The 27,184-nt window shown below is 58.0% G+C and overlaps 1 protein-coding gene across 3 annotated transcripts in view; it reads right to left on the reverse strand.

Moving 5' to 3' along the window:
- LAMA5 (laminin subunit alpha 5) overlaps positions 1–27,184 on the reverse strand; it is a 59,072-nt gene that overhangs the window by 13,399 nt on the left and 18,489 nt on the right. For 2 of the 3 annotated variants that reach the window (XM_033186989.1, XM_033186991.1), the window contains exons 7-48: positions 25,580–25,695; positions 25,349–25,467; positions 25,173–25,263; positions 24,749–24,883; positions 24,490–24,549; positions 16,899–17,039; positions 16,663–16,800; positions 16,447–16,581; positions 16,235–16,369; positions 16,022–16,159; positions 14,921–14,973; positions 14,535–14,640; positions 13,990–14,042; positions 13,794–13,899; positions 13,303–13,402; positions 12,967–13,123; positions 12,357–12,495; positions 11,990–12,132; positions 11,789–11,895; positions 11,516–11,669; positions 10,988–11,148; positions 10,803–10,911; positions 9,454–9,551; positions 9,177–9,378; positions 8,922–9,048; positions 8,214–8,353; positions 7,595–7,710; positions 7,301–7,512; positions 6,696–6,900; positions 6,321–6,465; positions 5,985–6,125; positions 5,689–5,862; positions 5,327–5,428; positions 5,133–5,216; positions 3,476–3,706; positions 2,584–2,697; positions 2,222–2,346; positions 1,918–1,998; positions 1,592–1,806; positions 801–901; positions 410–590; positions 160–309 (exon numbers count right to left, since the gene is read on the reverse strand). In XM_033186989.1, coding sequence (XP_033042880.1) covers positions 160–309; positions 410–590; positions 801–901; positions 1,592–1,806; positions 1,918–1,998; positions 2,222–2,346; positions 2,584–2,697; positions 3,476–3,706; positions 5,133–5,216; positions 5,327–5,428; positions 5,689–5,862; positions 5,985–6,125; positions 6,321–6,465; positions 6,696–6,900; positions 7,301–7,512; positions 7,595–7,710; positions 8,214–8,353; positions 8,922–9,048; positions 9,177–9,378; positions 9,454–9,551; positions 10,803–10,911; positions 10,988–11,148; positions 11,516–11,669; positions 11,789–11,895; positions 11,990–12,132; positions 12,357–12,495; positions 12,967–13,123; positions 13,303–13,402; positions 13,794–13,899; positions 13,990–14,042; positions 14,535–14,640; positions 14,921–14,973; positions 16,022–16,159; positions 16,235–16,369; positions 16,447–16,581; positions 16,663–16,800; positions 16,899–17,039; positions 24,490–24,549; positions 24,749–24,883; positions 25,173–25,263; positions 25,349–25,467; positions 25,580–25,695 — 5,540 coding nt within the window. The remainder of the gene's footprint in view (positions 1–159; positions 310–409; positions 591–800; positions 902–1,591; positions 1,807–1,917; positions 1,999–2,221; positions 2,347–2,583; positions 2,698–3,475; positions 3,707–5,132; positions 5,217–5,326; positions 5,429–5,688; positions 5,863–5,984; positions 6,126–6,320; positions 6,466–6,695; positions 6,901–7,300; positions 7,513–7,594; positions 7,711–8,213; positions 8,354–8,921; positions 9,049–9,176; positions 9,379–9,453; positions 9,552–10,802; positions 10,912–10,987; positions 11,149–11,515; positions 11,670–11,788; positions 11,896–11,989; positions 12,133–12,356; positions 12,496–12,966; positions 13,124–13,302; positions 13,403–13,793; positions 13,900–13,989; positions 14,043–14,534; positions 14,641–14,920; positions 14,974–16,021; positions 16,160–16,234; positions 16,370–16,446; positions 16,582–16,662; positions 16,801–16,898; positions 17,040–24,489; positions 24,550–24,748; positions 24,884–25,172; positions 25,264–25,348; positions 25,468–25,579; positions 25,696–27,184) is intronic. The other variant, XM_033186992.1, reaches the window with a different exon arrangement.

Consider the following 27,184-nt stretch of genomic DNA (forward strand, 5'->3'; position numbering starts at 1 on the left):
TCAGCATGGATGGAGTTGGACAGGCATGGGTCTCTTGGGAAATGGAAGGCAGCTGGGACCACTCTGGGAGGTTGAAGTTAAGACAGGGGTCACCAGGCAGTGTAGGAGTTGGATTCCCACTCCACCCAGGTGTGGGGAAGTGGGGTGTTGAGGACGCACCTTCACAGTGGACGCTGTGGTCCCCAGGCCCACCTGGAACAGGCACCTGATGCTGCTGGCTGCAGGTGTCACAGCGCTCCCCACTGAGCCCTGGGGGGCAGGTGCAGCGGCCCGTGTGAGGGTCACAGCGGCCCCCAGGGCAGTGGCAGCCTGTGGTGGGGGGCTTGGGTGAGCATGGCCAGCCTGGGACCTTAGGGCGTCCCCCATTCAGAAGTCCCCATCCACCCTCTTGTGACCTGCCAGCACTCACGCCTGCAGCCCTGCTCAGGCAGACCCCAGTAGCCAGGGGCACACTCGCGGCATTGGGGTCCCATGGTCCCTGGTCGGCAGTGGCACTGTCCGCTCTGGGGGTGGCACTCGGAGCCCTCGGCGGCCGGTCCACAAGCACACGGGCGGCAGCCCCCGCAGCCATCGAAGCCAAAATGTCCTTCCTGTGGCACAGGCTGTAGTCACTACCCTGCCCAGCCCTCAAGACTGTCCCAGACCAACCAGGAGGCCAGGGGTCCTGCCCATCTGGCCCTGCCCCCTGAGGCTCCGCCCATCAACCACCACCCCTCAGTCCCACCTATCAGCCTCTCCCCAGGCCCCAACTCCAGTCCCTAGGCCCCACCCACCCAGCCCTGCTTACCGCACAGCCTTACCCGACAGCGGTCACAGCGCCGCCCAGTCACACCCGCCTTGCACAGGCATTGCCCGCTGTGGGGGTTGCAGGCCTCTGTCCCACATGGGGCACAGTCACATCCTGCAGAAGGGGTCCATGACTGCAGCCCTGGGCCCTCTCACCCCCTAGGTAGCCCCTAGGCACCCCGCTAAGCCCTCACTTCACTGCCTCCTGCTCTGCCAACTCCAGGCCGCCGGACCACCCAGCTGCCCACTCCTGTCCCAGCCTGGCCCCACTCCCCAGCTGCCTCCGCTGGGCCCGACGGACCTGCAGACCCCCCACCACGGCCTGCCGTGCTCTGATGGCTGGTGTCCACTGCCAGTGGCGGGGCATTGCTGGTGGTGTCTGTGAAGGGGGCCTGATTGTGGGGGGAGAGGGGATGTGATCGGGAAGTGGGGGGGGGCCTGATCACGGGTTAGGGGGAGGGTCTGATGGTGAAGCGGGAGGGCCTGATCGTAGCGGGGTAAAGTCTGACCATGGGTCGGGGAGGGGGATGTGATCCTGGTATGGGGAGGGTCTGACTGTGGTAGGGAGAAAGGGTGTGATGGTCGGGGGAAGGCCTGATGATAAAGGGGCCTGATCGTTGGGGCGGGAGGGCCTGATCATAGCGGGGGAGAAAGGGTTGACCATGAGCATAGAAGGCTGATTCCATCTTGTCCTGGCTGGGCCCCAGCATCAGGCACACAGCCTACTTCTGGGGTACACCCAGTAGGCCTCCCTCTTCCTTGCGCAACCCTCCCCAGGGTGCATCCCTCCCAGCCCGATGCCTACGGGTGCAGTTGCCGGGCAGCAGGGCGTTGCCATAGAAGCCAGGGGCACAGATCTCACAGCGTGGCCCGGTGGTGTGGCGCAGGCAGCCACGGCAGGCGCCCGTCAGGGGGTCGCAGTCGCTGAAGAGCAGGTTGGGGTCACCATTGCCGCTGCAGTCACAAGGCTGGCAGGAGCTGCCCAGCACCAGCGGGTTCCCGAAGAAGCCGGGCGCGCACCTGGGAGCAGGGCGGGGAGGGGCCGTCGGTGGTCAGTGGCCCGTGGCCCCCACCCTCGTGTATCCTGGGTCAGCACTCAGGCCCTGCCCTGCTGCCCTGGCCCCAGCTCACCGCTCACAGGAGGCGCCTGCATAACCAGGTTTGCAGAGGCACTGGGTGCGGCCACCTCGCAGGACACAGCCCTCGGCGAAGCTGCAAAGACCAGCAGCGTCAGTCACTAGGCCCCTGGCAGTGCCCGGGCCCGGGCGAACACACTGTGCTCAGGCTGGAACACACGCCAGGCGTCTGGGGTCCAGACCTCACGGACACCCCCAGCTGTCCAGGCCTCTGCAGAGGGCAGTGGGAACCCATCCCACTGCTGGGTGAAGGGAGCGTGGCGCCGTCAGGGCCTCATCCCTGGAGGAGGCTGGCTTACTTGTTGGAAGGCACTGAGAGGGGACAAGGGCAGCTGACACAGGGGGCGCTGGGGTCCTCCCTGCTGCTCACGAAGCCAGCCTGGCAGCGCTCACATTGGGCTCCTTCGGTGTTGTGCTGGCAGTCCTGGGGCAGAGTGGACAGTCAGTGCTATGGTAGACACCCACATCCTACTGCTGAGTCTGTGCAGCTCCTACCACCCCTGCCTCGGACTCTGTGCCCAAGGCCAGATGGTCCTCCGCTGGGCAATACCCTTCCCCGGACCTCAGTTGACCTGGAAGTGCAGCCCCTAGTCTTCCTTGGCATGCCTGACTGTGCCTTCAGTGAATGAGCCCCCCACCGGCCCTGCCAGCCCCCACTCACCACACAGATGCCAGAGCCAGGAAGGCAGCGGTCTGAGTGTCCGTGGCACTGACAAGGGACACATCGGCCCAGGAAGAGACCTTTGACGTCCCGATAGAAGCCGGGGGCACATTCCTGAGGGCATAAGGGGGCAGGTGGCATCAGCGATTGAGAGGATGAGGGGCCCCACCCTGCAGGCTCACAGGTCAGACCCTCAGGGATCCTGCAGGCACAAGGCACTGGGAACCCATGGAGTGTGGTCACCGGTGGGTCAGACGCTGGTCAGGAACTCCTGGCCTCAGCTGGCTGGAGGTAGGCCAGAACCTGGCAGCTGTTTGAGGACACAGCTCTCAAAGTCACACAGATGTCCTGTCTCAGGAATGACCAGGCCTTGGGGCTGGTGACCACTCCCTCCACGTGGACCAGGGCCTGCTTTTTCCACTCCTTCCAGGAGGTGTCCAACCAAAAACCTCCTCATACAGAAGGAGCAAAGTTACAGCAGACAGACAGATTAGCAGCTGGACGGACGCACAGTGGGCAAGGGACAGAGAGAATGACAGGCAGACGCCAGGATGACAGGCAGTGAATGACAGGCAGATGCCAGGATGGTCAGTGGGGGATGTACAGGTGACCCAGTGGGTGGGGAATGGAGCAGGTGGGGAAGGGGGATGGAGGGTGTGTGCATGGAGGGGCAGGTGGATGAGCAGCAGGCAGACGAGGGGCAGGCAGATGGGCAGCAGGGGACGGGCAGGCCCATGAGTCGGCCAGCAGCCTGCAAAGGGAAGGGGTAGAAAGAGAGGTGAGTAGGGTGACAGGAAGTAGAGGCAGCAAGGAAGGGAACACAGGGAAGACGCTGGAGGGAAGGGCATACACAGGTGAGCCGCCTCACAGTCTGGTGTTGTCCTGACCTCACCTGGCATGAGTCCCCCCGGTAGCTGGCAGGGCACAGGCACAGCTCCACATTGCTGGCCAGGGTCCCCTGGCCTGCTGGGCTGGCCACCTCCAGTGCCACCCTGCGCAGGGAGACAGCCGAGGAGATCTGCGAGAAGAGGGCACGGATCTGCAGCTGCTCCAGGCTGGCAAGCACCATCATGAGCTCCTCACGGGACACAGTGTTGCGAGTCTCCGTGTGCCGGAAGTTCCCCTGTGGGTCCAGGATGGCACCTCAGTGGAGCCACGCTCAATGGGACAGAACAGGAAGCCTAGAACAGACCCCCAACCCTATAGGGGATGGAGGGGCACAAAGACCACGGGGCAGGAGGAGGTACACACAGGTAGAAAAATCAGTCTCCCATATGGTCAGCCAGCACCTAGATCCCTGCCTCACACCACACACCAAACCAGCTCCTGATGCCTTAAGAATTGAAATACGGCTGGGCTCGGTGGCTCAAGCCTGTAATCCCAGCTTTGGGAGGCTGAGATGGGCGGATCACGAGGTCAGGAGATGCAGACCATCCTGGCTAACACGGTGAAACCCTGTCTCTACCAAAAAATACAAAAAACTAGCCAGGCGAGGTGGCAGGTGCCTGTAGTCCCAGCTACTCGGGAGGTTGAGGCAGGAGAATGGCATAAACCCAGGAGGTGGAGCGTGCAGTGAGCTGAGATCCGGCCACTGCACTCCAGCCTGGGTGACAGAGCAAGACTCTGCTTCAAAAAAAAAAAAGAATTGAAATACACAAAGAGAACAGTCAAGCTTCTAGAAAATACAGGCGGGTCCTTTCTGATCAAGTAGTGATAGATACTTTCTCAAACAAGATGCAAAAACGCTTGCTGCCAAGGAATAAAGGATAAATCCAAGTACATTAACTATAAGACTGTTCATCAAAAGACAGCTCAGGCTGGGCATGGTGGCTCACGCCTGTAATCCCAGCACTTTGGGAGGCTGAGGTGGGAGGATCACCTGAAGTCAGGAGTTCAAGATCAGCCTAGCCAACAAGGCAAATCCCCGTCTCTACTAAAAATACAAAATTATCCGGGTGTGGCGGCGGGTGCCTATAGTCCCAGCTACTTGGGAAGCTGAGGCAGAAGAATCACTTGAACCTGGGAGGTGGAGGCTGCAGTGAGCTGAGATTGCACCACTGCACTCCAGCTTGGGCGGCAGAGCCAGACTCTATCTCAAAAAAAAAAAAAAGAGCAAAGAAAAACCAGATGAGCTGTGAAATGGGAGAAGATGGTTGTTACTCTGAAGTCTGACAGAGGGTAAGCACCAAGAATAACAAAGAACTCCTCTAAAAGGATGGAAAAAGATCCGCAAGTCAAAGAGAAATGGGCAAAAGATGCTAACAAGCAATGCACGGAGGAGGAAGCCAACAGCTACTGAGCAGCTGCTCACACCTCAGGGATCAGGGACTCGCAAAGCAGGTGGGAAGGCAGCATGACACCCCAGGGTGACCCCAGCGTGGAAGATGTCTGACAACGGGTGTGTGCACTCCCCCAGCCCCGGCCCGCTTCTGCTCCTGGGCTGTTTTCCACCACAGATAATGGGCACAGCAGTACTGGGACCCCTTCCGGCCTTCTCGGGTGTGCTGAGGTCTGGGAGGGACCCAGGTGCCCAAGCCAGCTCCCCTCACCTCCACCAGCTGCAGCTGCCCACGGTGAACGTGGCCGGGCGTGGGGTATGCCGGCTCCAGGAATGTGATGCTCATCTGGTTGCCCTAGGGAGGCACATGGGTAGGTGAGTGTCGGCCCGGGCCTGGACCACGGAGCCGCTGGGCCACTCCCATCACACCCACCCAACCGCGTGGCTGAGCTGCAGCTCCCTCACCTGCAGCACCACATCCGGCCTGCTCTCCGTGGGGACAAAGACATCTCCCCGCTGGGTCTCCGAGTGCAGTTCATAACGGAGGGTCCCACCGTAGGATGACACCTGGAGGCGGGACAGACAGAGGTGACCTGGCCAGACCCTGGCCACAGGCTCAGAGCCCATCAGCAGTGGTCTGGGCACCCCAAGCACAGGGCCCCGAGCTGGGCCCGGATACTCGTCCTACCTGGGACAGGGCCTGGGCACCCTCACGGACCCTCATGGAGCTCCCCCTCCCTGGACAGAGCCCCACTCCTGGCTCCCAACCCTCTCAGATGTCCTGGCCATCCTCCAAGTGCCTCCCCCAGACCTGATGACCTGCTTACCCGGTCCCCCAGGTAGGAGGGTGGGGCCTGCCAGTACAGCTCGGGGAAGGCCTCAGGTACAGCCTCGGGCACGTGCCGCAGGTCTGCACGGAGCATCTCCGTCCCTGGCCGCCGCTCGTGGGGCACCACCTGCCGGTCAGTGCTCAGCAGCACCCAGCCCTCCATGTCCACGAACTGTAGGCACATACATGTGGGTGCACACGGGTGGACGCCCACACATCACAGGGCCCCATCTTGTGTCCAGTCCCACATATGCCCTCCCCGAGAAGGCGCTACCCTCAGTCCTACAGGCGCACCTCCTGGCGGGTGTAGGACGAGCTCCGGCAGCGCTCCGTGGCCCCAAAACAGAAGCAGCGGGTGCAACCTTTGGGGTTGGCAGCATCCAGGGAGAAGGTCCCAAGGCTGCACTGGTCACATCGGGGGCCCTGCACATTCTCCTAGGGATGAGAGGACAGTGAAGGTGGTTGGCAGGTGCCAGGTGCCTGACCCCAGGTTCCTGGTAACCACTTGCCCGTGGGGATGACTCTCCCAAAAGCTTGTAGGAAGCCGCAGCTGCCCAGAAAGGCCCATAAGGACACTGTTTCAGCCAAGGCCGGAGGGAGAGGTCAGATCCGGGCCCAGCCCTCACTCACCTTACAGTAGCACTGCCCTGTGAGGGGGTCACACACACCAGGCGCAGTGCCCGCCTCGTGACAGTCACAGGGGCGGCAGTGGGGGTAGCCATGGAAGCCCGGAGAGCAGGTGTCACAGCGGCGCCCAGTCACGTTGGGTCTGCACCTGCAGCAGGGACAGGAGCTGAGCCCCCTCCACCCCAGGTCACTCACACCAAAGTGAGACCTTGTAGGCACCCCCCACCCAGGCAGCATCCTCCCAGAAGTGGAGGAGAGGGCACTGTTGCACCCAGAGAGCACGAATGGGAGCAGCGTGGGTGCCAGGACCTGCTGGCACAAGGAAATGCTGTCTTTAAGGCTGCCAGGGGCCATGGTGATCCCGCTCTGGGCTCTCACTTGCACTGGCCGCTGTCTGTGTCACAGGTAGGGTCTGTGAGCTCCTGGACACCGGGCCCTGAGCAGTTACACTCCTCACAGCCGACCAGGGGGTGGCAGCCAAAGGTCTGGGGCTGGCATAGCAGGCAGTCGGGCGGGACGGTGCGTGGTGGGCAGATGCACTGGCCCGTGAGCTCGTCACAGAGGCGGGCGCCGCAGTCACAGGCTGTGGGGCGGGCACAGGGTTTGCTGACCCCTCTTCCCAGTTCCAACCCTCTCAGAGGCTCTGAATGCAGCCCTAGGGGATGTGGCGGTGTGGCGGGGGCGGGGGACAAGAACAGGGACCCCTGCCCTGGGAGCTGAGCCTCGGACAGCTCCTGACGTGGGGGCAGCTGCTCAGAATCAATGTCGTCAGGGACTGTGGACCACCTGCTAGTCCCTGAAACCTTCTGCACAGCCCACAAGCTGGAGTCCTGGGCCCAGGCCTGCAGACGGGGCAGCAGTGCTGCCCTGCCAGGCTCTAGAACATTCTCCCGACCTCTGTGCCTTGCTTTCTGGTCGACCCGTCCCCCTTGGGCTCTAGCACCAACTCCTTGCCACTGGGCACCCAAGGACTGGGTACTCACGCCTACAGTTGGGGAAGCCCCAGTATCCGGTGGCACAGCGGGAGCAGTCACGGCCAATGACGTGGGCACGGCAGGGACACTGGCCCCCGAAGGGCTCACACGTGGGGCCTGTAGCACCTACTTCGTGGCAGCCACATGGCCGGGCTCCGTTGTTATAGAAGAGGGAGAGGGAGGCAGCGGCGTTTTGGCAGAACAGGGATGAGCTGCTGGGGCTACGTGGAGGGGCAAGCGGTGAGGCTGGCTGCCGGCCCCCACCCCCACCCTGGACCCCTGACCTGCCAGAGCCCGGCCCACCTGATGTGGTAGCCCTGGGCTGCGCAGTGGCTGATGAAGTCATAGGATTTGTCCAGGGGCTCCTCCCGGAGGTAGCCAAAGCTGTAGACGTTCTCAGGGACCACGAGGACATAATCCTAGGGGGTGAGGCCTGGTCACTCTCCCATGGGCCCAGAGCCTGCAGCGGGGAGGCCCCTAGAGGCTGGCTAGGACCAGGGTCCTGCAGGCAGCTCAGAGTCCTGGCAGCAGCAGCACAACCCAGTCCTGGGCCCTGGCTGCTCAGGGGAGGCCACTCCAAGCCAAACAGCAGCTTTGGGGGTGTGAGGAGGCAGCAGCATTGATGAGACCTCCTGGTGTCTCCCACATCTCTGCTGGTCACGTCTTCCTCCTCCCTCTCCTTCCTGGAGGCCCCACCTCCTCCAGGAAGGCCACCCTGACCAGCAGGTTGCAGGGTGCAGGGTCCAGGGCCCCTCTGGAGCTTCACGAGGTGGATTGGGAGGTCCCCAAGGGCAGGAGCTGCTTTGCTGGGCACAAGGCTGGGCCTCAGCAGGCCCAGGACGGACCCAGCCCAAGTATAACAGAGTGGTATGACAGGTATAAGAACAGCTGATCCCTGAACAGGACACCAGCTGGGACTCACCAGCCAGAGCCAGCGGCCCTCGGGCACACGCACAGTCACAGTGAGCTCGCTGTGGGTCACGTCCAGCAGGGCCTGGCCCTCACACACCACCAGGGTACGGCAGCCGTAGCCATGTGGACAGAAGCTGGCGTTGGCACGGCCTGGGTTGGGGAGAAAGACAGGGTCAGGCCCCCATCTCCAGTGCCCCCAAGACACCCAGAGGGTTGAAGATGGCAGAGTCAGGGCAGCCAAGGAGTGCCCGCTAGCCAACAGCCACAGGCATGGGACGTGCCCAAGAGGTCTGCAAGGCCGGCCCCTCATGTCGGGGGTTGGCCGCATCATGACCTACAGACGTCATGCAAGACACCTCTAGGTGCCGGTCAACTCCATGTGCGGGACCCCAGGCTTGGCCAAGCCAGGAACCAGACAGACACACAGGGCCGCATGTGCTGCCAGCGGCATCCTGGGGCAAGTCCACAATTTGCCACGTGCCATGGAGCACAACGGGGCTTCCCAACGCACGAGACAGAGGCAAGACCCAGGCTTTTCTGGGAATGTGGGGGATGGGTGGGGGCTGCAGCCTGTAAGGGCAGCTAGTTTGAGAACTGACGGCAGGATAGGGTCATGTTGCCTGTCACTCAAAGCAGGCAGCACAGGTCACGCTGTGGCGCAGGCGTTCCAGCCTCATGGTGTGTGGTAGCCCCTCCAGCCCACACCCCAGACACTCACCCTGCCACACGCGGCCAGCGTTGATGAGGACTTCCACGGGGAAGGTGGGGTGGGCTGGCTGGTAGCCATGCAGCAGGAAGGCATAGCGGCCCAGAGTGGGCACATGGCTGGTGAAGACCACGGTGGCCTGCAGGGATGGGCCCCAGTGAGCAGGCTGAGCTGTGAGCCCCCACTGCCCTCTGGACCACCTGCCCTGGGTTGGGGCCCAGAGTCCTGCCCTGACACCCCCGTCCCTCTAGAGACCGTGGCCCTCACCTGGGGATCACGCAGCAAAGTGGGCTCCACATCAGGGTCCACGGCGGTGGGGGGCCGAGGTTGGGGTCCGGTTGGGGACGTGGCTGGCATGAGGTCCTGTGCGTGGGTCAGCGGGAGGCCGGGCGGCAGCGGGAGCACCTGGCAGTCCCTGAGGATGATGGGCTGGGGCGGCTTTGGGAAGCGCGAGAGCAGACAGGCGGCACTGGTGAGAGCAGTGGGTGAGTCAGAGCCAGCCCTGCCACCGGGCCCTTGGCCGTGCCCCTCCCAGCCCCACTACCTGCTGGGACCAAAGGCTCCGTGGCTGCTGATGCAGCGGACCCGGGGCTCCACGAACTCCGGGCTGAACTCCTCCATGGGAACCAGAGTGACCCCGTGCTGCAGGCAGAGGAATGAATGCTGCAATGCCCGTGGGGCGGGGAGGATGGGGGCTGCAGGCGGCACAACGCAGGGGCCAGTCACACAACTCAGACCCAGGAAACTGCAAACCCAGGCGACCGACCGAGCCCTGCCCTTTGCAGGAAGCCCTTGCCCCTGTTCTGGCTACGCAAACCCCAGCCCTGAACCAGCGTGTGGGCCAGTTCCTGGGCCCACAGGCCTATGCGGCTCCTCCCATAGCCCTCTTCCTCCCCCTCGTCCTCCCATCCACCACTGTTCCCCCACCCTTATCTCAAGTGCTGCTTGGTGCCACCAGGCCAGGACAGGCCTAGCTCTCCCAGGACCCAGCCCAGGCCGGCGCTCAGTAGGCACAAGCCACGAATGGGTGCTCCCTCCCCGTGCGACCACTCGAGATTGGTGTCTCGGAACACAGCAACTTATCCGCAGACACAACAGACACAACAGTGGGAAACGCGGCTGCACAGGTGGCATTTATAGAGAGTTCCAGGCCAGGTGCGGTGGCTCCTGACTGTAATCCCAGCATTCTGGGAAGCCCAAGTGAGCGGATCACCTGAGGTCGGGAGTTCGAGACCAGCCTGGCCAATATGGTGAAACCCCATCTCTCCTAAAAACACAAAAATTAGCCGGGTGTGGTGGTGAGCACCTATAGTCCCAGGTATTTGGGAGACTGAGGCACGAGAATCACTCCAACCCAGGAGGCGGAGGTTGCAGTGAGCCAAGATCTTGCATTGCACTCCAGCCTGGGCGACACAGCAAGACTCCATTTCAAAAAACAAAAAACAAAAAAGAAAGTTCCAAAACAGGCAACCAACAAACACTGTCTGTGCCAGGAGGTGGCTGCCCTGGGACCCAGGGGCATCTAGAGTGGGGCCACGTTGTTTCTGGGCCTGGGAGCTGTGACTGCAGGTTCTTTCCTGAGCACATGGAACAGCTCGGGAGGACATCAAAAGGAACCGAATCCACCAAGCACTTGCAGGAGGGTTTCCAGAAGAAACATGCTGGGCACGAGTGGGTGCGGCCGCCATGGGGACCTGGGACCCCAACTGTCCTCTCCCCTCTCATGCATGTTTCAAGCACTTGCAGGAGGGTTCCAGAAGAAACATGCTGGGCACGAGTGGGTGCGGCTGCCATGGGGACCTGGGACCCCAACCGTCCTCTCCCCTCTCATGCATGTTTCAAATCTTCTGAAAGAAGCTGATCCCTCGGGGCGGGGGTCTGAGAGGTCCTTACCAGGTAGAAGCGTGCCTGTTCAGCTGTGAGCCTCACGCTGGCCTCCGAGTCCAGGTGGAAGACGGCCAGGCGGTCCTGGGTATCCCGGGCAGTGCCCCGGCACAGGGTGCTGTGGGGGGAGGGTGGTCAGCAGGTGGGGCAGCCCCGGACGTGCCCTTACTCCAGCCCCACCGGCTCCCACTCACCTGTACAGGCAGGGGTGCAGTGAGAGCAGCCCCTGCTGGGGGGCCCGCTGTGGGGTGTGCACGGCCACGCCCACCTCCTGGCGGGCGTCCTCATTGGCATACTCCACCACCAGGGCGTAGTGGCCCGGCTGTGGCACTGCCACCTGAAGCTGGACATCCACCTGCAGGGAGGGCAGGGTGACGGGAGGCCCACGACCCTTCGGCCTTCCCACCTCCCTCCCCGTCTACTCCAGCACCTCCCTGACCTCAGGGCCTGCCCCTCAGCTGAGTCCCGTCCTGGCGATGGGACAGCTCCAGGCAAGTGGTGCGGGCTGGGCTGTATGTGGAGGCCACAGCCGACCCCATGTACAGACAGGCACCGAGGCCCCACACGCAGGAGGCAGGAGGAAGGGGCGCCCTGCCTGGGTGCTGGGCTCCATTGCCTGAGGCAGTGCCCTGCTCCTATAACCTGCCACCGCCACAGGACCCCCAGCCCCCAGGCCAAGGTCCTACAACACCCATTGCTCTGTGGGGGCCCAGGACACTCACATCATTGCCTATGCAGGTGACCAGTGGTGGGTGCGATGGGCTGAGCTGCTCTGTGGGGCAGGGCCGGGGCAGGCTGTTGTCCTGGCGACACAGGGCCTCCAACCCAGCGGCCGAGGGGAAGCCATCCAGGGGGAGGTGTGTGTAGAGGAGGCAGCTGGGGGGACACAGGCTGTGGTCAGCCCCAGGTCCCCAGAGAGCCTGAGTGGGGGAAGCCAGGCACAGTGGGGGTCCAGGCAGCCCCGACCCCGGTCCCACCGTACGCATGGCCCTCACTTGTCACCAGACTGCTGGGTAGAGGGGCGGTACGTGCAGGCCTCAGTCACCCGCAGCTGCAGGAGTGCCGCCTCGTAGTACGCGCTAGGCAGCAGAACCACGTAGTCCTGCAGGGTAGAGGTGGCGCTAAGAGTGGTGGGACCCAATCCCTGCCCCTGCCCCTGCCCCTGCCCCCAGCCCTCACTCCGGCCCCTGCCTCACCAGGAGCACCCCTTCAGCCTCCACAAGCAGGGCCCAGGTGCCAGGGTTCAGCACGAAGGGCTCTCCGAAGCCCCTCTGGGGCACAGTGACGAAGGCAGGTTCTGTGCTGGGCAGGAAGGCCACGGGCTGGCTCTGCGCTGTGCCTGGGGGAGGTAGGGGGTGAGACTCCTGAGCCCAGCCCTTGGGGCCACCCCAGGCTACACCCCTACAGGGTGGGGGATAGGCTGGTCCTACCACCCACATGAGCCAGAGGAAGGTGGCGGGGCTTGGGAGTGGGCTGGGCTGGTGAGGCAGGGGCTGGGTAGGGCTGGGTAGGGCAGGGTGGGGAAGGGCGGGGCAGGGGCTGCGGCCCAGGGACCCCACTCACAGTTGGCGCAGGCGGCCGACCTGCCCTCCTCTCTCACAGAGACCCGCCCGCTCACACTCATGGCCCCCCGGTTGACGTATCGGAAGACAAGCCAGAAAAGGTCGGGGGAAGTCAGGTTCAGCCTGGCCACGATCCTGGGCTGGGTAGGCATGGAGTGTCAGGTCACTCTCCCTGACCACCACCAGCCTGAGGTCCCGGCCTTAAGGGGCCTGCCCACCCTCCCTGCCAGCCATTCCTGGTTCCACATCTATGCTGAGCCTGGGAGGGGAGCACAGCGCCCACTTGGACAGGTGCCATTTGCGCAAAGCCAGCCATTCCTGGCTCCACATCTATGCTGAGCCCGGGAGGGGAGCACAGCGCCCACCTGGACAGGGGCCATTTGCGCATAGTCAGCCATTCCTGGCTCCACATCTATGCTGAGCCCGGGAGGGGAGCACAGCGCCCACCTGGACAGGGGCCATTTGCGCATAGCCAGCCATTCCTGGCTCCACATCTATGCTGAGCCTGGGAGCGGAGCACAGCGCCCACCTGGACAGGGGCCATTTGCGCACAGCCAGCCATTCCTGGCTCCACATCTATGCTGAGCCTGGGAGGGGAGCACAGCGCCCACCTGGACAGGGGCCATTTGCGCATAGCCCCTCCAGCTGAAGTTCTCGAACTCGAGGGGGTTGAAGCCAAAGCGCACGGCGTGACCCTCGGGTGTGGTGGCCTCCTCCAGCTCCAGGCGCAGGTGGTGCAGGTCCGGGAGGTAGTGGTCCCTCGCAGGCCTGGCCACAGCAGGGGCTGGTCAGGTGCAGCCTGGCTATCCCACCTGGCCCTGCACAGCGGCCCCGAATCTCCAGGAAGGGCAAGGCCTCGCGTGGGCCCATGGTGAAGGACATGGAGGGGCCTGGAGGACAAGCTGCCTGCCCCGCTCCCCGCCATCCAGTGGGGAAGGGGTACCCACCGGCTGCAGGTGGGGCCCTGGGTGTTGGGGCGGCACCGGCAGGCGCCTGTCCTCGGTTCACAGCTCTGGCCCAGGGCACCACCAGCGTCACACCGGCAGCCTGCGGGGAGAAGGTGGGAGGTGAGAGGCTGCCCAGCCCCCACCCAGCCTCAGGGGCCCTCACAGCCATACTGAGAAGCCTGCCTGGGGCTCTACGGACGATGGAGGGTCCAGAGGGCGAGGGCGAGGGCGAGGGCGAGGGCAAGGGCAGGGGTGCTGGGATTTGTTAGTGTTGTCTGCCCGGGTGCAGGACAGGGGAGAGGAAGCCACGCATCTGGATGGGAGCTGCGCCCCCTCTCCCGCACCTTGGCACAGGCTGGCACCAAGGGGTAGCCATTCATCACCCGGGTCTCATGCTGCCCAGGCTGCACTTGCCCCTCCGGGCCTCGGGTTCCCCAGCATAAACTGAGGGAGGCAGGGCCGTGGTCCGGGACGAGCGAGTAGGCACTCACTGCGGCAGCCGAAATAGTCAGCCTGATCCAGTCCAAAGAAGCCATCCCTGCAGGCTGCACAGGCCTGGCCACACACGTGGGGCTTGCAGAAGCACTGGCCGGTGCCCTGGGGGCCAAAGGAGGTGGTGAAGTGGGGCACGGGAGGGTCCTGATCCGCGTGCCCCCAAATCCCCCACACCTTGGTCCTCAGACTCACTGGCTGGCACTCAGCAACTCCACCCAGTGTGCCCCTGGGGTCACAGCTGCAGCCTGGGGAGAGCAGAGCGGGACTCAGATGCTTGGTGGGGTAGGAGAGCCTTGCTCCAGCCCCCGAGAAACCCCCATGCACTAACACCCCTCCAGAGAACACTCACAGGCTCCAGCCCCCCAAAGAAACCCCATACCCCAACACTCCCTCCAGGGCACACTCATGGGTGCAATCCCCTGAGGAACCCCCATACCCCAATACTCCCTTTTAGGGCACACTCACAGGCTCTAGCCCAAGGAACCCCCGAACCCCAATACTCCCTCAGGGCACACTTGCACCCCCCCCGAGGAACCCCACACACATTCCCTTCAGGGCACACTCATGGGTACAATCCCCCGAGGAACCCCATACCCCACCACTGCCTCTAGAGCATACTCAGGGACTCTAGCCTCCCCAGGAACCCCTGCACCCCAACACTCCCTCCAGGATACACTCACGGGTACAGTCCCCCAAGGAACTCCTACACCCCAATACTCCCTCCAGGGCATACTCACGGGTGCAGCCCTCGGGGTTGCTGGGGCTTAGTCCCCAGAATCCAGGTTTGCAGCGGTCACAGCTCGGCCCCTCCACGTTAGCTCGGCACACACAGGGAGTCTGTGCCTGGGAGAGGACAAGACTGCAGGTCAGAGTGGCTCCCTGCTCTCCCACCCACAAACTTCAGCCATAGAGCCCGGAGGGCTGAGGGCCCTCACCTGTCCCTGCCCCACTCACAGGAGTCACCTGCAGTGGGGGCAGAGGACCAGCCTAAGAAGCAGACAGGCCCTGGGGTTGCCATGGCAACTGAGCAGCAGGCAGGAAGCCCTGGTCTCACTGGGCTCGGGACTTTTAGCTTGACCTGTGTCCCCACCCACCTCCCACACATGAGCAGATCTGGGCTCACCTCAGGAAGGGCAGGATCCACCAGAGCCAGACCGGCAGGGTGGCAAGAGCCAGCTGTGAAGAGAAGACCATGCCTTGGTCATTCCCGGTGACCGACCCTGAAGGCCAAGGGTGTCCCAGGCCCAGCCAGAACCCACAGTCCCACAGGAGCTGAGGACCAGCACAGGTGCCCCTCATCCACATGGACAGCCTGAAAACACACACCTCCCTGCTGCCTCTGCAGCAACAGACGTGCCACCCCACCACACAGCACCTGCTCTTGGACACGCACACAAACATGGATACCCGTGGACAGTCCACATGCAGTGTATGACACACATCTGAACAAGCACACAAACGCAGCTGAAGACGTGCCTACTACACGTGCACCAACACATGCACACACCTGTGAAAGGACATGAACATGCGCACCCACACTTATGAGAAACGTGACACGCATACCCACTTACGCAACACACAAACCCACTTAGGCAACGTGTGACACGCGGACCCACACTTACGTGACATGCAACACGCACACCCACTTATGCGACACACAAGCCCACTTAGGCAACACGTGACACGCGCACCCACACTTATGCAACACATGCACCCACACTTATGCGACATGCAACATGTGCACCCACACTTACATGACACACACCCACTTATGTGACACACACCCACACATGACACACAACACGTACACCCACTTAAGCGACACACACTTCCAGACTTACGCGCCTCACGACACATGCACCCACTTATGCGACACACAACACATGCACCCACTTACGCGACACACACCCACTTATGAGACACGTGACACGCACACCCTTACGTGACACATGACACACGTACTCACACTTACAAAGCACAACATACGCACCCACACTCACAAGACACGAGAGGAGATGCACAGCACGCAGACACGGGCAGTACACGGACACTCCCGCACAGCATCTGAACAAGGTACGAACACAGAGCATGGGGATGTAGTCGCAGTACACACAGCACATAGATGCATGTGAACAGCATCACAGGAAGGCAGGCAGCATGTGAACAGCACATAGACCCACAAACAGGCCCGGCACCTGGTGCACACAGCCACCTGCCCACTCACCTTCGCAGTAAGGGAAGTTGTAGGCACCTGGCACACATGTGTCACACCGCAGCCCCATCACGCGGGGCCGGCAGCTGCATTGCCCACTCCGGGGGTCGCAGGCTGCATGCAGGGAGCCTTCGGCAGAGCAGTGGCAGGCTGCGGACAAGGATAGTTGTGGGTATGCAGTGGAGACCGCACCCGCCTCCCCCTGCTTCCTCCCTAGGCACTCACGGACACAGCTGGGGAAGCCATGGAAGCCGGGGCTACATTCCTGGCAGGCGGTGCCTGTGTAGCCGGGGCGGCAGCGGCACAAACCTCCTGCCCCACAGAGCTGGTCCAGGGCTCCCCGGGGATCGCAGGTGCACGCTGTGGGGGAACAATGAGGTCAGGCCCTGGCGCCATGTGGGTGGCAGAGCCCCTTCCTGCCCTGGCCCTCTGCTCACGTTGGCAGTTGGGGAAACCGTGGTAGCCAGGGTGGCACTGGTCACAATGAGGTCCAGCAAACCCAGGCTGGCATGGGCAGCGGCCGGCCTCGTCGCAGCCCTCGGGCAGGGTTCCTGCAGGGCTGCAGCCGCACACTGCAGAGTGGAGCGGGTGTCATGGTAGGCCAGGCCCACGGGCCTCCCCTACCCATGCCCACATGGAGAGGTGCCACTCACACTGGCAAAGAGGGAAGTGGAAGTAGCCAGGGGCACAGCGATCACATGTGGCCCCCTCGAAGCCCTCTCGGCACCTGCACTGGCCTGTGTCAGGGTCACAGCGGTCATCGGCCACTCCAGGGCTGGAACACTGGCAGGCTGCAGGGAAGGGCGGCCCACACGCTTGGTCAGAGTCACCAGGCCCCTGGTGACGCCTCGAGAGCAGGTGGAGGTTGAGCGGGGGACAGGGGACTCACGCTGGCAGCCGGGGCCATAGAACCCTGGCACGCAGAGCTCACAATGGGTGCCTTGGAAGTTGGGTTTGCACACGCAGCGTCCCACTCTCGGGTCCTTCCGGCAGGCGTTGCCCTGGGTCCCTGCCGCGCTGCAGTCACAATCTGGAGGGTGGGGACAGGCAACGGAGTCTCAGATGTCCTGCAGACCCCAGTACGCCCCTCCTGGCAAACCTTCCCTCTCCACAAACTCATTTTCTTATACTTTTACACGACATTAACTAGAAAATAAAAGAATAAAAATCCCAACAAGGGAGAGGCGTGTTTGGGAAAACAGTGGCATCAACAAGTCAGGCCAACTATCAAAACGCTTAATTAGTTATTTGTTATGTAGATTCCAAGTTAGCTGCAAACATTAACACAAAGAGAAAATACAAACAAATCAAAACAAGCTGCAAAGCAAATTCTAGTTTCTTTAGAAACAATGTCGGGCATTGAGAAGAAGGTAGAAAGAATGTACCAAATGTCTTGGGCATGAAAGGAGAGTTGTGAACATGCTTCAGTGTTTGTACTGATACAAAAAGAAAGGTTCAATACTTGTCAGAAGTGTAAGAGTAACCATTGGTCAGAGCAGAACACAGAAAGAGAGCTTGCAAACTCTCCCCAGAGAGGAAACAGTAGCAAAAACAAACACACACACCAAAATCAAAGCACATTTTCTTGCTGTAACTTGTGACAGTCAGGAAAAGAAACATTTCAGCAGAAAAGGAGAAACGAGAAAAGGGGAGGAGCAAGCCCGAACTGACAGTGGCAAGGAGAGCAAGCCCGAACTGACAGCCACAAGGAGGACGGTGGGGCTGGGCTGTCTCCTTCAGAAGATAAAATCCGAAGACGTCAGCGTGACCAAGAGCCAACTCCAGTCACAGCCTCTTGAAAGAGAGCACCTTAAACCAGCGCCTCAGGTGGTAAACCGAGAGCTATGTGCAGGGAGCTGGGGTGGACGCAGACACGGAGGTGAGTGAGGATGGAAGGCACGGTGGTAATGAGAGGGAGGGAAGCTCGGGCACGCCACCCAATGGGGCAGCAGAAACGAACCTCTAGGAGCAGGTAACGTGTCCGTGTCCTGGGGGTGAGGGAAGCTAAAACTATAAAACGGCAAGGAGAATTTGGCAAAACCGAGTCAGAGAGAGACAAAGACTGGATGGAGATACACAGTTAGAACGGGACCGCTCAGAGGGACAGAAATTAAGCATGGGTACTGTGGGTTTGAAGAGCATAATGAACAAGCCTAGTTTGTTTGTTTGTTTGTTTTTTGAGATGGAGTTTTCCTCTTGTTGCCCAGGCTAGAGTGTAATGGTGCCATCTTGGCTCACCTCAAACTCTACCTCCCGGGTTCAAGCCATTCTCCTGCCTCAGCCTCCTGAGTAGCTGGAATTATAGGCATGCGCCACCATGCATGGCTAATTTTGTATTTTTAATAGAGATGGGGTTTCTCCATGTTGGTCAGGCTTGTCTGGAACTCCTGACCTCAGGTGATCTTCCCACCTCAGCCTCCCAAAGTGCTGGGATTACAGGCGTGAGCCACTGCGCCTGCCACAAGCCTGCTTTAACATGCCAAATCGGTACTCCATAGAGAGCACACGTTCCTGTCCAGTGTTCCTGGAACAATCGAAAAGTGGTCACGCTCTAGATTAGAAACAAAGAAAATCTCAAATTCCAAAGACAAAAGGCAGAAACTGCCAGGCACAGTGACTCACGCCTGTAATCCCAGCACTTTGGGAGGCTGTGGTGGGTGGATCACCTGAGGTCAGGAGTTCGAGACCAGCCTGGCCAACACGGTAAAACCTCATCTCTACTAAAAATACAAAATCTACCCAGGCGTGGTGGTGGGCGCCTGTAATCAATCCCAGCTACTCAGGAGGCTGAGGCAGGAGAATCGCTTGAACCTAGGAGGCAGAGGTTGCAGTGAGCCAAGATCACGCAACTGGACGCCAGCCTAGGCGACAGAGTGAGACTCTGTGTCAAAATAAATGAATAAATAAATAAAATTTTAAAAAGTCATCACATTCTGGATTAGAAACAAAGAAAATCTCAAATTCCAAAGACACAAGGCAGAAACTGTCAGTGTGCCAAGTCTAACCCTGAGGCAGCAAAACCAGAACTGAACGCCACACAAAGGACAGGAGGGAAACCTCAGCACCTTCAACAGTGACAGGGCAAAAGAAAATAAAAAGTCATTTGGGAATGACAGACTATTAAAAAAAAAAAAAAAAAAAAAACCAGCTATGAGGACACCCCACATCTCAAACTACAAGAAACCTAGCCAAAGCTACACTCTGAGGAAAATTTGTAGCTCTAAACTTAAGTTTCCCAGCCTCAGGACTATGGACATTCTGGGCTGGATAACTCTTTGTTCTGTGTGCAGGAGTGGTCCTGGGTTGTAGGATGCTCGCAGCATCCCTAGCCTCTACCCACTGGATCAGTGACATCCATCAATCATCACAACCAAAAATGTCTCCAGACATCATCAAATGCTTCCTGTAGATCAAAGTCACCACTGGCGGAGAACCACCGCTTTAAGTCTTTTGTTGGGAATGAAGACAGACTAAAAATAACAACTCAAGAAGCTATAAAAAAAAAAAAAAGTAATAAATCAAAGAAAGTGGATTAAAGAGACTGAATATTAGAAAGGAAAATCTCTCCTCCCAACTAAAGAAAGAAAAACCTCAGCAGGTCTTAGCAAGAGAACTGCAGCTGTACTTCGAACAGACCAATGAACTCAATGAACCTCTGTTAGGTCTGTTTGATCAAAAAAAAAAAAAAAAAAAGAGAAAAGAAAACAAAGAAAATAAAAATAAAAACAGACGAGAACAGAAATGAACAGAAATTTTAACTTTACAACAGGCCACTGTGCGTAACTTTATGTCGATACATTTAAAAATCAAAACAAGCCGGGCGCAGTGGCTCAAGCCTGTAATCCTAGCACTTTGGGAGGCCGAGACGGGCGGATCACGAGGTCAGGAGATCGAGACCATCCTGACTAACACGGTGAAACCCCGTCTCTACTAAAAACTACAAAAAACTAGCCGGGCGAGGTGGCGGCGCCTGTAGTCCCAGCTACTCGGGAGGCTGAGGCAGGAGAATGGCGTGAACCCGGGAGGCGGAGCTTGCAGTGAGCTGAGATCCGGCCACAGCACTCCAGCCTGGGTGACAGCGCGAGACTCCGTCTCAAAAAAAAAAAAAAAAAAAAAAAAAAAAAAATCAAAACAAAATACACAATTTGCTAATACAAATAATCAAACCTGACTTAAGATGAGGTAGAAAAATGGCTGGGCATGGTGGCTCACGCTTGTATCGCCAGTACTTTGGGAGGCCGAGGCAGGTGGATCACTTGTGGTCAGAGTTCAAGACCAGCCTGGCCAACATGGTGAAATCCCGTCTCTACTAAAAATACAAAAAATTGGCCAGGCGTGGTGGCGGGCACCTGTAATCCCAGCTACTCGGGGGGCTGAGGTGGGAGAATCACTTGAACCCAGGAGGCAGAGGTTGCAGTGAGCCGAGATTGCGCAACTGCACTCCAGCCTGGTGACAGAGTGAGACTCTGTCTCAAAAAAAAAAAAAAAAGATGAGGTAGAAAACTGAATACAATAGCCACAGAATACATTAAAACCTTAGTCTAAGATCTCTGTTGAAAAACAGGAATCAGGGCCAGAGGGTTTTGTAAGTTTGACCAGACTTTTAACAAGTAGATAATTTCTGTGATTTTTAAACCGATCGGGAACATAAAAAAGTGTGGATCATTTCCCAAGTATTTTTCCAAACCAAAACAATCTCACTTGTGAATTTAGACAAATAAAATATTTATGTTCAACACTGTGTCTCCGTTAAGAAAGACAATACAGTTCATTGTAATGAACACAATGAAAGTGAATACTGTACAGTCACAGGTGATTACTGCGTGCTTACCATGGCCCAGGAGCGAAAAGATACATTGTCCGTAGTTTACACCAGGGATTAGCAAACTAGTCTGTGGACTCCTCGCTTGCTTTTGTAAATAAAGTTTTATTGGAACGCCACCAAGCCCACTGGAGAATACATGTCCTATGGCTGCTTGCAAGCTACAGCTGGCAATGGTAGAGCTGAGGAGTTTCCCCACAGGGATCACACAGCCCTGAGTCTATGACATTTACCGTCTGGACCTTTTCAGACAGTTTGTTGACCCCTGATTTACACAAATGATGAAAAACGAAACATTTTCACGTAAAAAAGAAAACCATCACAGAACCAGCAGACAAGAGAATTCCTGGGTAAGGGAGCAAATCTAAATCCGACCCAGCTGGAGAGTCGGTAGAACTACATGGACAGGTTCACCTAAAAATTCACAAAATCAGAACACAGAAAAAAGCTCCCCAAAAAATAAGGAGCAAACGACCCATTAGGAGAAAAACACAAATCTTATAAGAAATAGGTGATACAGGCCGGGCGCAGAGGCTCACACCTGTAATCCCAACACTTTGGGAGGCCGAGGCGGGCAGATCTCTTGAGATCAGGAGTTCCAAACCAGCCTGACCAACATGGAGAAACCCGGTATCCACTAAAAATACAAAAATTAGCCAGGCGTGGTGGCACATGCCTGTAATCCCAGCTACTTGGGAAGCTGAGGCAGGAGAATCACTTGAACTCGGGGGGGCAGAGGTTGTGGTGAGCTGAGATTGCAGCATTGCACTCCAGCCTGGGCAACAAGAGCGAAACTCCATCAAAAAAAAAAAAAAAAAAAAGCATAGAAAAGTCAAGAAGATTCAAGCTTACAGAGTAGTCAAAGTGCAGCTAAAAACGACGCAATATCGTGCCAGGCACGGTGGCTCATGCCTGTAATCCCAGCACTTTGGGATGCCAAGGCAGGCGGACAACCTGAAGTCGGGAGTTCGAGACCAGCCTGACCAACATGGAGAAACCCTGTCTGTCTCTACTAAAAATACAAAATTAGCCAGGCGTAGTGGTGCATGCCTGTAACCCCAGCTACTCGGGAGGCTGAGGCAGAAGAATCGCTTGAACCTGGGAAGCAGAGGTTGTAGTGAGCCAAGATCACGCCATTGCATTCCAGCCTAGGCAAAAAGAGCGAAACTCCGTCTCAAAAAAAAAAAAAAAAAAAAAAAAAAAAAAAAAGACATAATAGCAAATACAATCTAAGACCCCACTCAATGGGAAAGATGCCATGCTTTTACGTCCTGTCATGAAAGGGGAAAACCGTACCAACTAGACTGTGATATGCCATCAAGCAAAAGACGGGTCCCAATTCCAGAAACACTAAAAAGCGAGGGAATGTGGCCCTAACTTGAGAATATTTTTTGTCTATCAAGCTGACAGTGATAGACTCTGCTTTGTGGTAATGGCAGTGGTTTGGTCAGCAGGTGCTGTGCTGCTCTGTGACTGTGACTATATGCTGGGAAACTTCTTTTTTTTAAATTTATTTTTTGAGACAGAGTTTTGCTCTTGTTGCCCAAACTGGAGTGTAATGGCACGATCTCAGCTCACTGCAACCTCTGCTTTCCAGGTTCAAGCGATTCTTCTGTCTCAGTCCCCGAGTAGCTGGGATTGCAGGCATGCGCCACCACGCCCGGCTAATTTTTGTATTTTTAGTAGAGACATGGTTTGCCATGTTGGCCAGGCTGGTCTCGGACTCCTGACTTCATGATCTGCCCGCCTCGGCCTCCAAAAGTACTGGGATTACACGAGCCACTGCACCCAGCTGACTTTTTTTGATTTGTTTTTGTTTGTTTTTGAGTCAGAGTCGCCCAGGCTGGAGTGCAGTGATGAGATCTCAGCTCACCGCAAGCTCTGTCTCCCGGGTTCACGTCATTCTCCTGCCTCAGCCTTACGAGTAGCTGGGACTACAGGCGCCCGCCACCATGCCCAGCTAATTTTTTTTCATATTTTTAGTAGAGACGGGGTTTCACTGTGTTAGCCAGGATGGTCTCGATCTCTTGACCTCGTGATCTGCCCGCCTCGGCCTCCCAAAGTGCTGGGATTACAGGCGTGAGCCACCGTGCCCGGCCTTTTTTTAAAATTTATTTTTTGAGATGGAGTCTTGCTCTGTCACCCAGGCTGTAGTGCAACGGTGGATCTCAGCTCACTGCAACCAGGTTCAAGCGATTCTCCTGCCTCAGCCCCCCAAGTAGCTGGGATTACAGGCAGGCACCACCACGCCTGGCTAATTTTTGTATTTTTAGTAGAGACAGGGTTTCACCATGTTGGTCAGGTTGGTGTTGAACTCCTGACCTCAGGTGATCCATCCGCCTCGGCGTCCCATAGGGCTGGGATTACAGGTGTGAGCCACTGTGCCTGGTCAGTTTTCTACCTCATCTTAATAATGCTTTATCACAGCATTATTTTTTTAAAAAAGAACCTAGATTTCCAGCCACTAGAGGTTGTTTAAATACTTAATTAGTCCCTATGAAACGGACCATAAAACAATGTGTTTACAGGATTGTGGCTGGGACGTAATCATAGGACAGGGTGCAGAGCGCATGACGACGCTTGTGAAAGAGAAGTGCTTGTGTACAGAGAGCATTCAGGCGCTATGCAAAGGTGGTGGAATTGTGGATAACTCTTTTTTTTTTTTTTTGAGATGGAGTTTTGCTCTGTTGCCCAAGCTGGGGTGCAGTGGTGCGATCTCGGCTCACTGCAACCTCCGCCTCCCAGGTTCAAGCAATTTTCCTGCCTCAGCCTCCCAAGTATCTGGGATTACAGGTGCTCACCACCATGCCCAGCTAGTAGAGACAGGGTTTCACCATGTTGGCCAGGCTGGCCTTGAACTCCTGACCTCAGGTGATCTACCTGCCTTGGCCTCCCAAAGTGCTGGGATTACAGGTGTGAGCCACTGCGCCCGGCCACCAATTTTCTTTTTTTTTTTTTTTTTTTTTGAGACGGAGTCTCACTCTGCCGCCCAGGCTGGAGTGCAGTGGCCAGATCTCGGCTCACTGCAAGCTCCGCCTCCCGGGTTCACGCCATTCTCCTGCCTCAGCCTCCCGAGTAGCTGGGACTACAGGCGCCCGCCACGTCGCCCGGCTAGTTTTTTTTTTTGTATTTTTAGTAGAGACGGGGTTTCACCATGTTAGCCAGGATGGTCTCGATCTCCTGACCTCGTGATCCGCCCGTCTCGGCCTCCCAAAGTGCTGGGATTACAGGCTTGAGCCACCGCGCCCGGCCCAATTTTCTTTTTTGAGACAAGGTCTCACTCTGTTGCCCAGGCTGGAGTGCTGTGGTGTGATCGTGGCTCACTGCAGCCTCAGCCTTCCAGGCTCAAGCAATCCTCTCACCTCAGTCTCCAGAGTAGCTCAAACTACAGACAGACACCACCAAGCCCAGCTAATTTTTGTATTTTCTGTAGAGACAGGGTTTCACCATGTTGCCCAGGCTAACTTTTTTCTTTGGCTTTATGCCTACCTATATTTCTGAAAGTTTTCCAGTGTGAATATGCATAATTTGCATAAGAAGAAATAAACCAAAACTAAAGTGACCAAATGAAAATCTTCCTTTTCTCCAGGAACTTCCTGTGAGGCTGCCCCATGGCTCCAGGGCAGGTCAGGGACCTGGGGGCCTCAAGGACACTTACTCACAATCTGGCCGGCTGGCAGCACCTGCTCCCTGGTGTCATTGGAGGACGAGGGCGTCGCTGAGGGGAAGAGACACGCGTGTTGGCCACGTCCGCTTAGAACCCCAGTACCCCACACCCCTGCCACCCTTGGCCTCTCAGCACAATCGGAGATGCAGGCAGGACAGCAGCGTCCATCTCAGGGAAACGCCCCCTCCGCAGGGCTCCTGGAGTCCAGCAGGCAGTGGCGTCTGTTCGGACGCCCCTGGCAGGTGCTCACGGTAGCAACTTGGGAAGCCCGTGAAGCCCTCGGCACACACGTCGCACCGCTCCCCGGAGAAGTTGGGCCGGCAGTAGCAGCGACCCGTCAGGTCCTCGCAGGTGCCATCCGTGAAGTTGGACTCGCAGTTGCAGCCTGGGCAGGGGCAGGAGCCGGGTAAGCCTGGAGCTACCAGGACCCAAGGAATGGGCTCCAAGGTAGGGCAGTCTCTACCTCCCCGCCAGGGCCGTGGGGACGAGGGCTACAGCCAGGCCCCCTGGGGGGACATGAGGGCTGGGGACCCGCCCCGTGGCCTGGGAGGCTCCTTCCTGGGCTGGCCTGGAAGCTCAGGACATCCCCTCCAAAGCAGCCCCAAAGGCCCAAGAACGCCTCTTTCCGGGCAGACCCTGAGACCCAGGACACTCGCCCAGCTGAGCCCACTCACGGCGGCAGACGTGGGGTGAGTCAAGCGGGTGGTCGGGAGAGCGGTAGAAGCCTGGCAGGCAGCGCTCACAGTTGACGCCGGTGGTGTGGTGCTGGGGGTGCAAGGGCCATTGAGTCCAGGGAGGTCCCTGCCTCGCCTCAGGGCCAGCCCATCCCCAGCCCTCTAGCCCAGCTCACCTGGCAGTCGATACAGACACCCCCGCCCTGATAGGTGCCATCCAGGCTCTGGCTGGCATGGCGCCGGTCCACCTCAGGGTCGTAGTAACAGTCGGTGGCGTGGCCGTGGCAGTTACAGGCTAGAGAGAGGGGAGAGCGGCTGTCAGCATGCCCTCCACGGGCCCAGGCACCGGGGCGCTCTCATGGGTCAGGGTGTGGGCAGGACATGCAGGTGTGGGAGGAGGTACTCACACTGGCACTCATTGGCACTGTTGGCAGTCGCAGGCTTCCACGGCTGCTGGTTGAAGCCGGGGCAGCAGCGGTCGCAGGTGCCCCCGCAGGTGTTGTGCTGGCAGGTGCACTGCAGCCTGTGGGGTACACAGGAGGGGGGCTCAGGCCCATCCTGGAGGCAGGTGGCAGGTGCTTAATCCCTTCCCCAAAGGGGCCTGGGATCCCCTCGACGGCTTGGCTTGCCAAAGGGACACAGCTCCCCGCTGCTCTGTTTCTCCAGCTGTCAGGCAGCAAGCGCTCGCCCAGACTCAGCATCCCCCAGCCAGTGGCTCCGGCGCAACTCTCCCAGGCTCGGATAATGCACACAGGGAAAGAGGCGGTGGAGGACTGGGTCTCACGGTGGCAGGAGCTGTGCAGGGCCCAATCCCAGGGCACACCAGAAACACAGAGATAAACCCTGCTAAAGATCTGGCAGAGAAACAATGTGGCAGGTCAGCAAAAAGAGCCCTGAGAACCTCACAAAACAGAGTAATCTAGTAGAATCCAGAGAAAAACGTTAAAAATGGTCATAAAGAAATCTAAAACATAGGCCGGGCGCGGTGGCTCACGCCTGTAATCCCAGCACTTTGGGAGGCCAAGGCGGGCAGATCACAAGGTCAGGAGATCAAGACCATCTGGCTAACAAAGTGAAACCCCATCTCTACTTAAAAAAAAAACAAAAAATTAGCCGGTCATGGTGGCAGGCGCCTGTAGTCCCAGCTACTCGGGAGGCTGAGGCAGGAGAATGGCGTGAACCCAGGAGACGGAGCAGTGACCGAGATCGTGCCACTGCACTCCATTCTGGGCGACAGCATGATACTGTGTCTCAAAAAATAAAATAAAAAGACATATAAAACATAATAAAAAATAACACTATGGAAAACAGGCAGATGTGAAAAAGAACCAATCAGAACTTCTAGATATGAAAAATGAAACTATAAAATTAAAGACTCAATGGATGGGCTGAACAGCAGACCAGACACAGTGGAAGAGAAATTTAGTGAAGTGGAAAAGGAGCTAAAGAAGCCATCTAGAAGACAACTCGAAAATAAAGAGAGAGGAAATAGAAAGTATCAGAAGGAAACCAGAAGAAATTATGAGAAGGAAACCTGTATCTAATTGGGACTCCAGGGAAGAAGAGGTAGGAAAGGGAGCCAACAGTCAGAAAGAAAGAATGGCCAAGGATGGTCTTGAATTAATAATGAACACATGGCCAGGCAGTGGCTCACGCCTGTAATCCCAGCACTTTGGGAGGTCGAGGCAGGTGGATCACGAGGTCAGGAGATCGAGACCATCTTGGCTAACATGGTGTAACCCCTGCCTCTACTAAAAATACAAAAAAAATGGCCAGGCATGGTGGCTTATACCTGTAATCCCAGCACTTTGGGAGGCTGAGGCGAGCGGATCACAAGGTCAGGAGATGGAGACCATCCTGGCTAACACGGTGAAACCCCGTCTCTACTAAAAAAAATACAAAAAACTAGCCAGGCGTGGAGGCAGACACTTGTAATCCCAGCTACTCGGGAGGCTGAGGCAGGAGAATGGCATGAACCCAGGAGGCAGAGCTTGCAGTGAGCCAAGATGGGG

This window comes from Trachypithecus francoisi, unplaced genomic scaffold (genome assembly GCF_009764315.1).
Source record: "Trachypithecus francoisi isolate TF-2019V2 unplaced genomic scaffold, Tfra_2.0 Lachesis_group21, whole genome shotgun sequence".
Taxonomy (NCBI): domain Eukaryota; kingdom Metazoa; phylum Chordata; class Mammalia; order Primates; family Cercopithecidae; genus Trachypithecus; species Trachypithecus francoisi.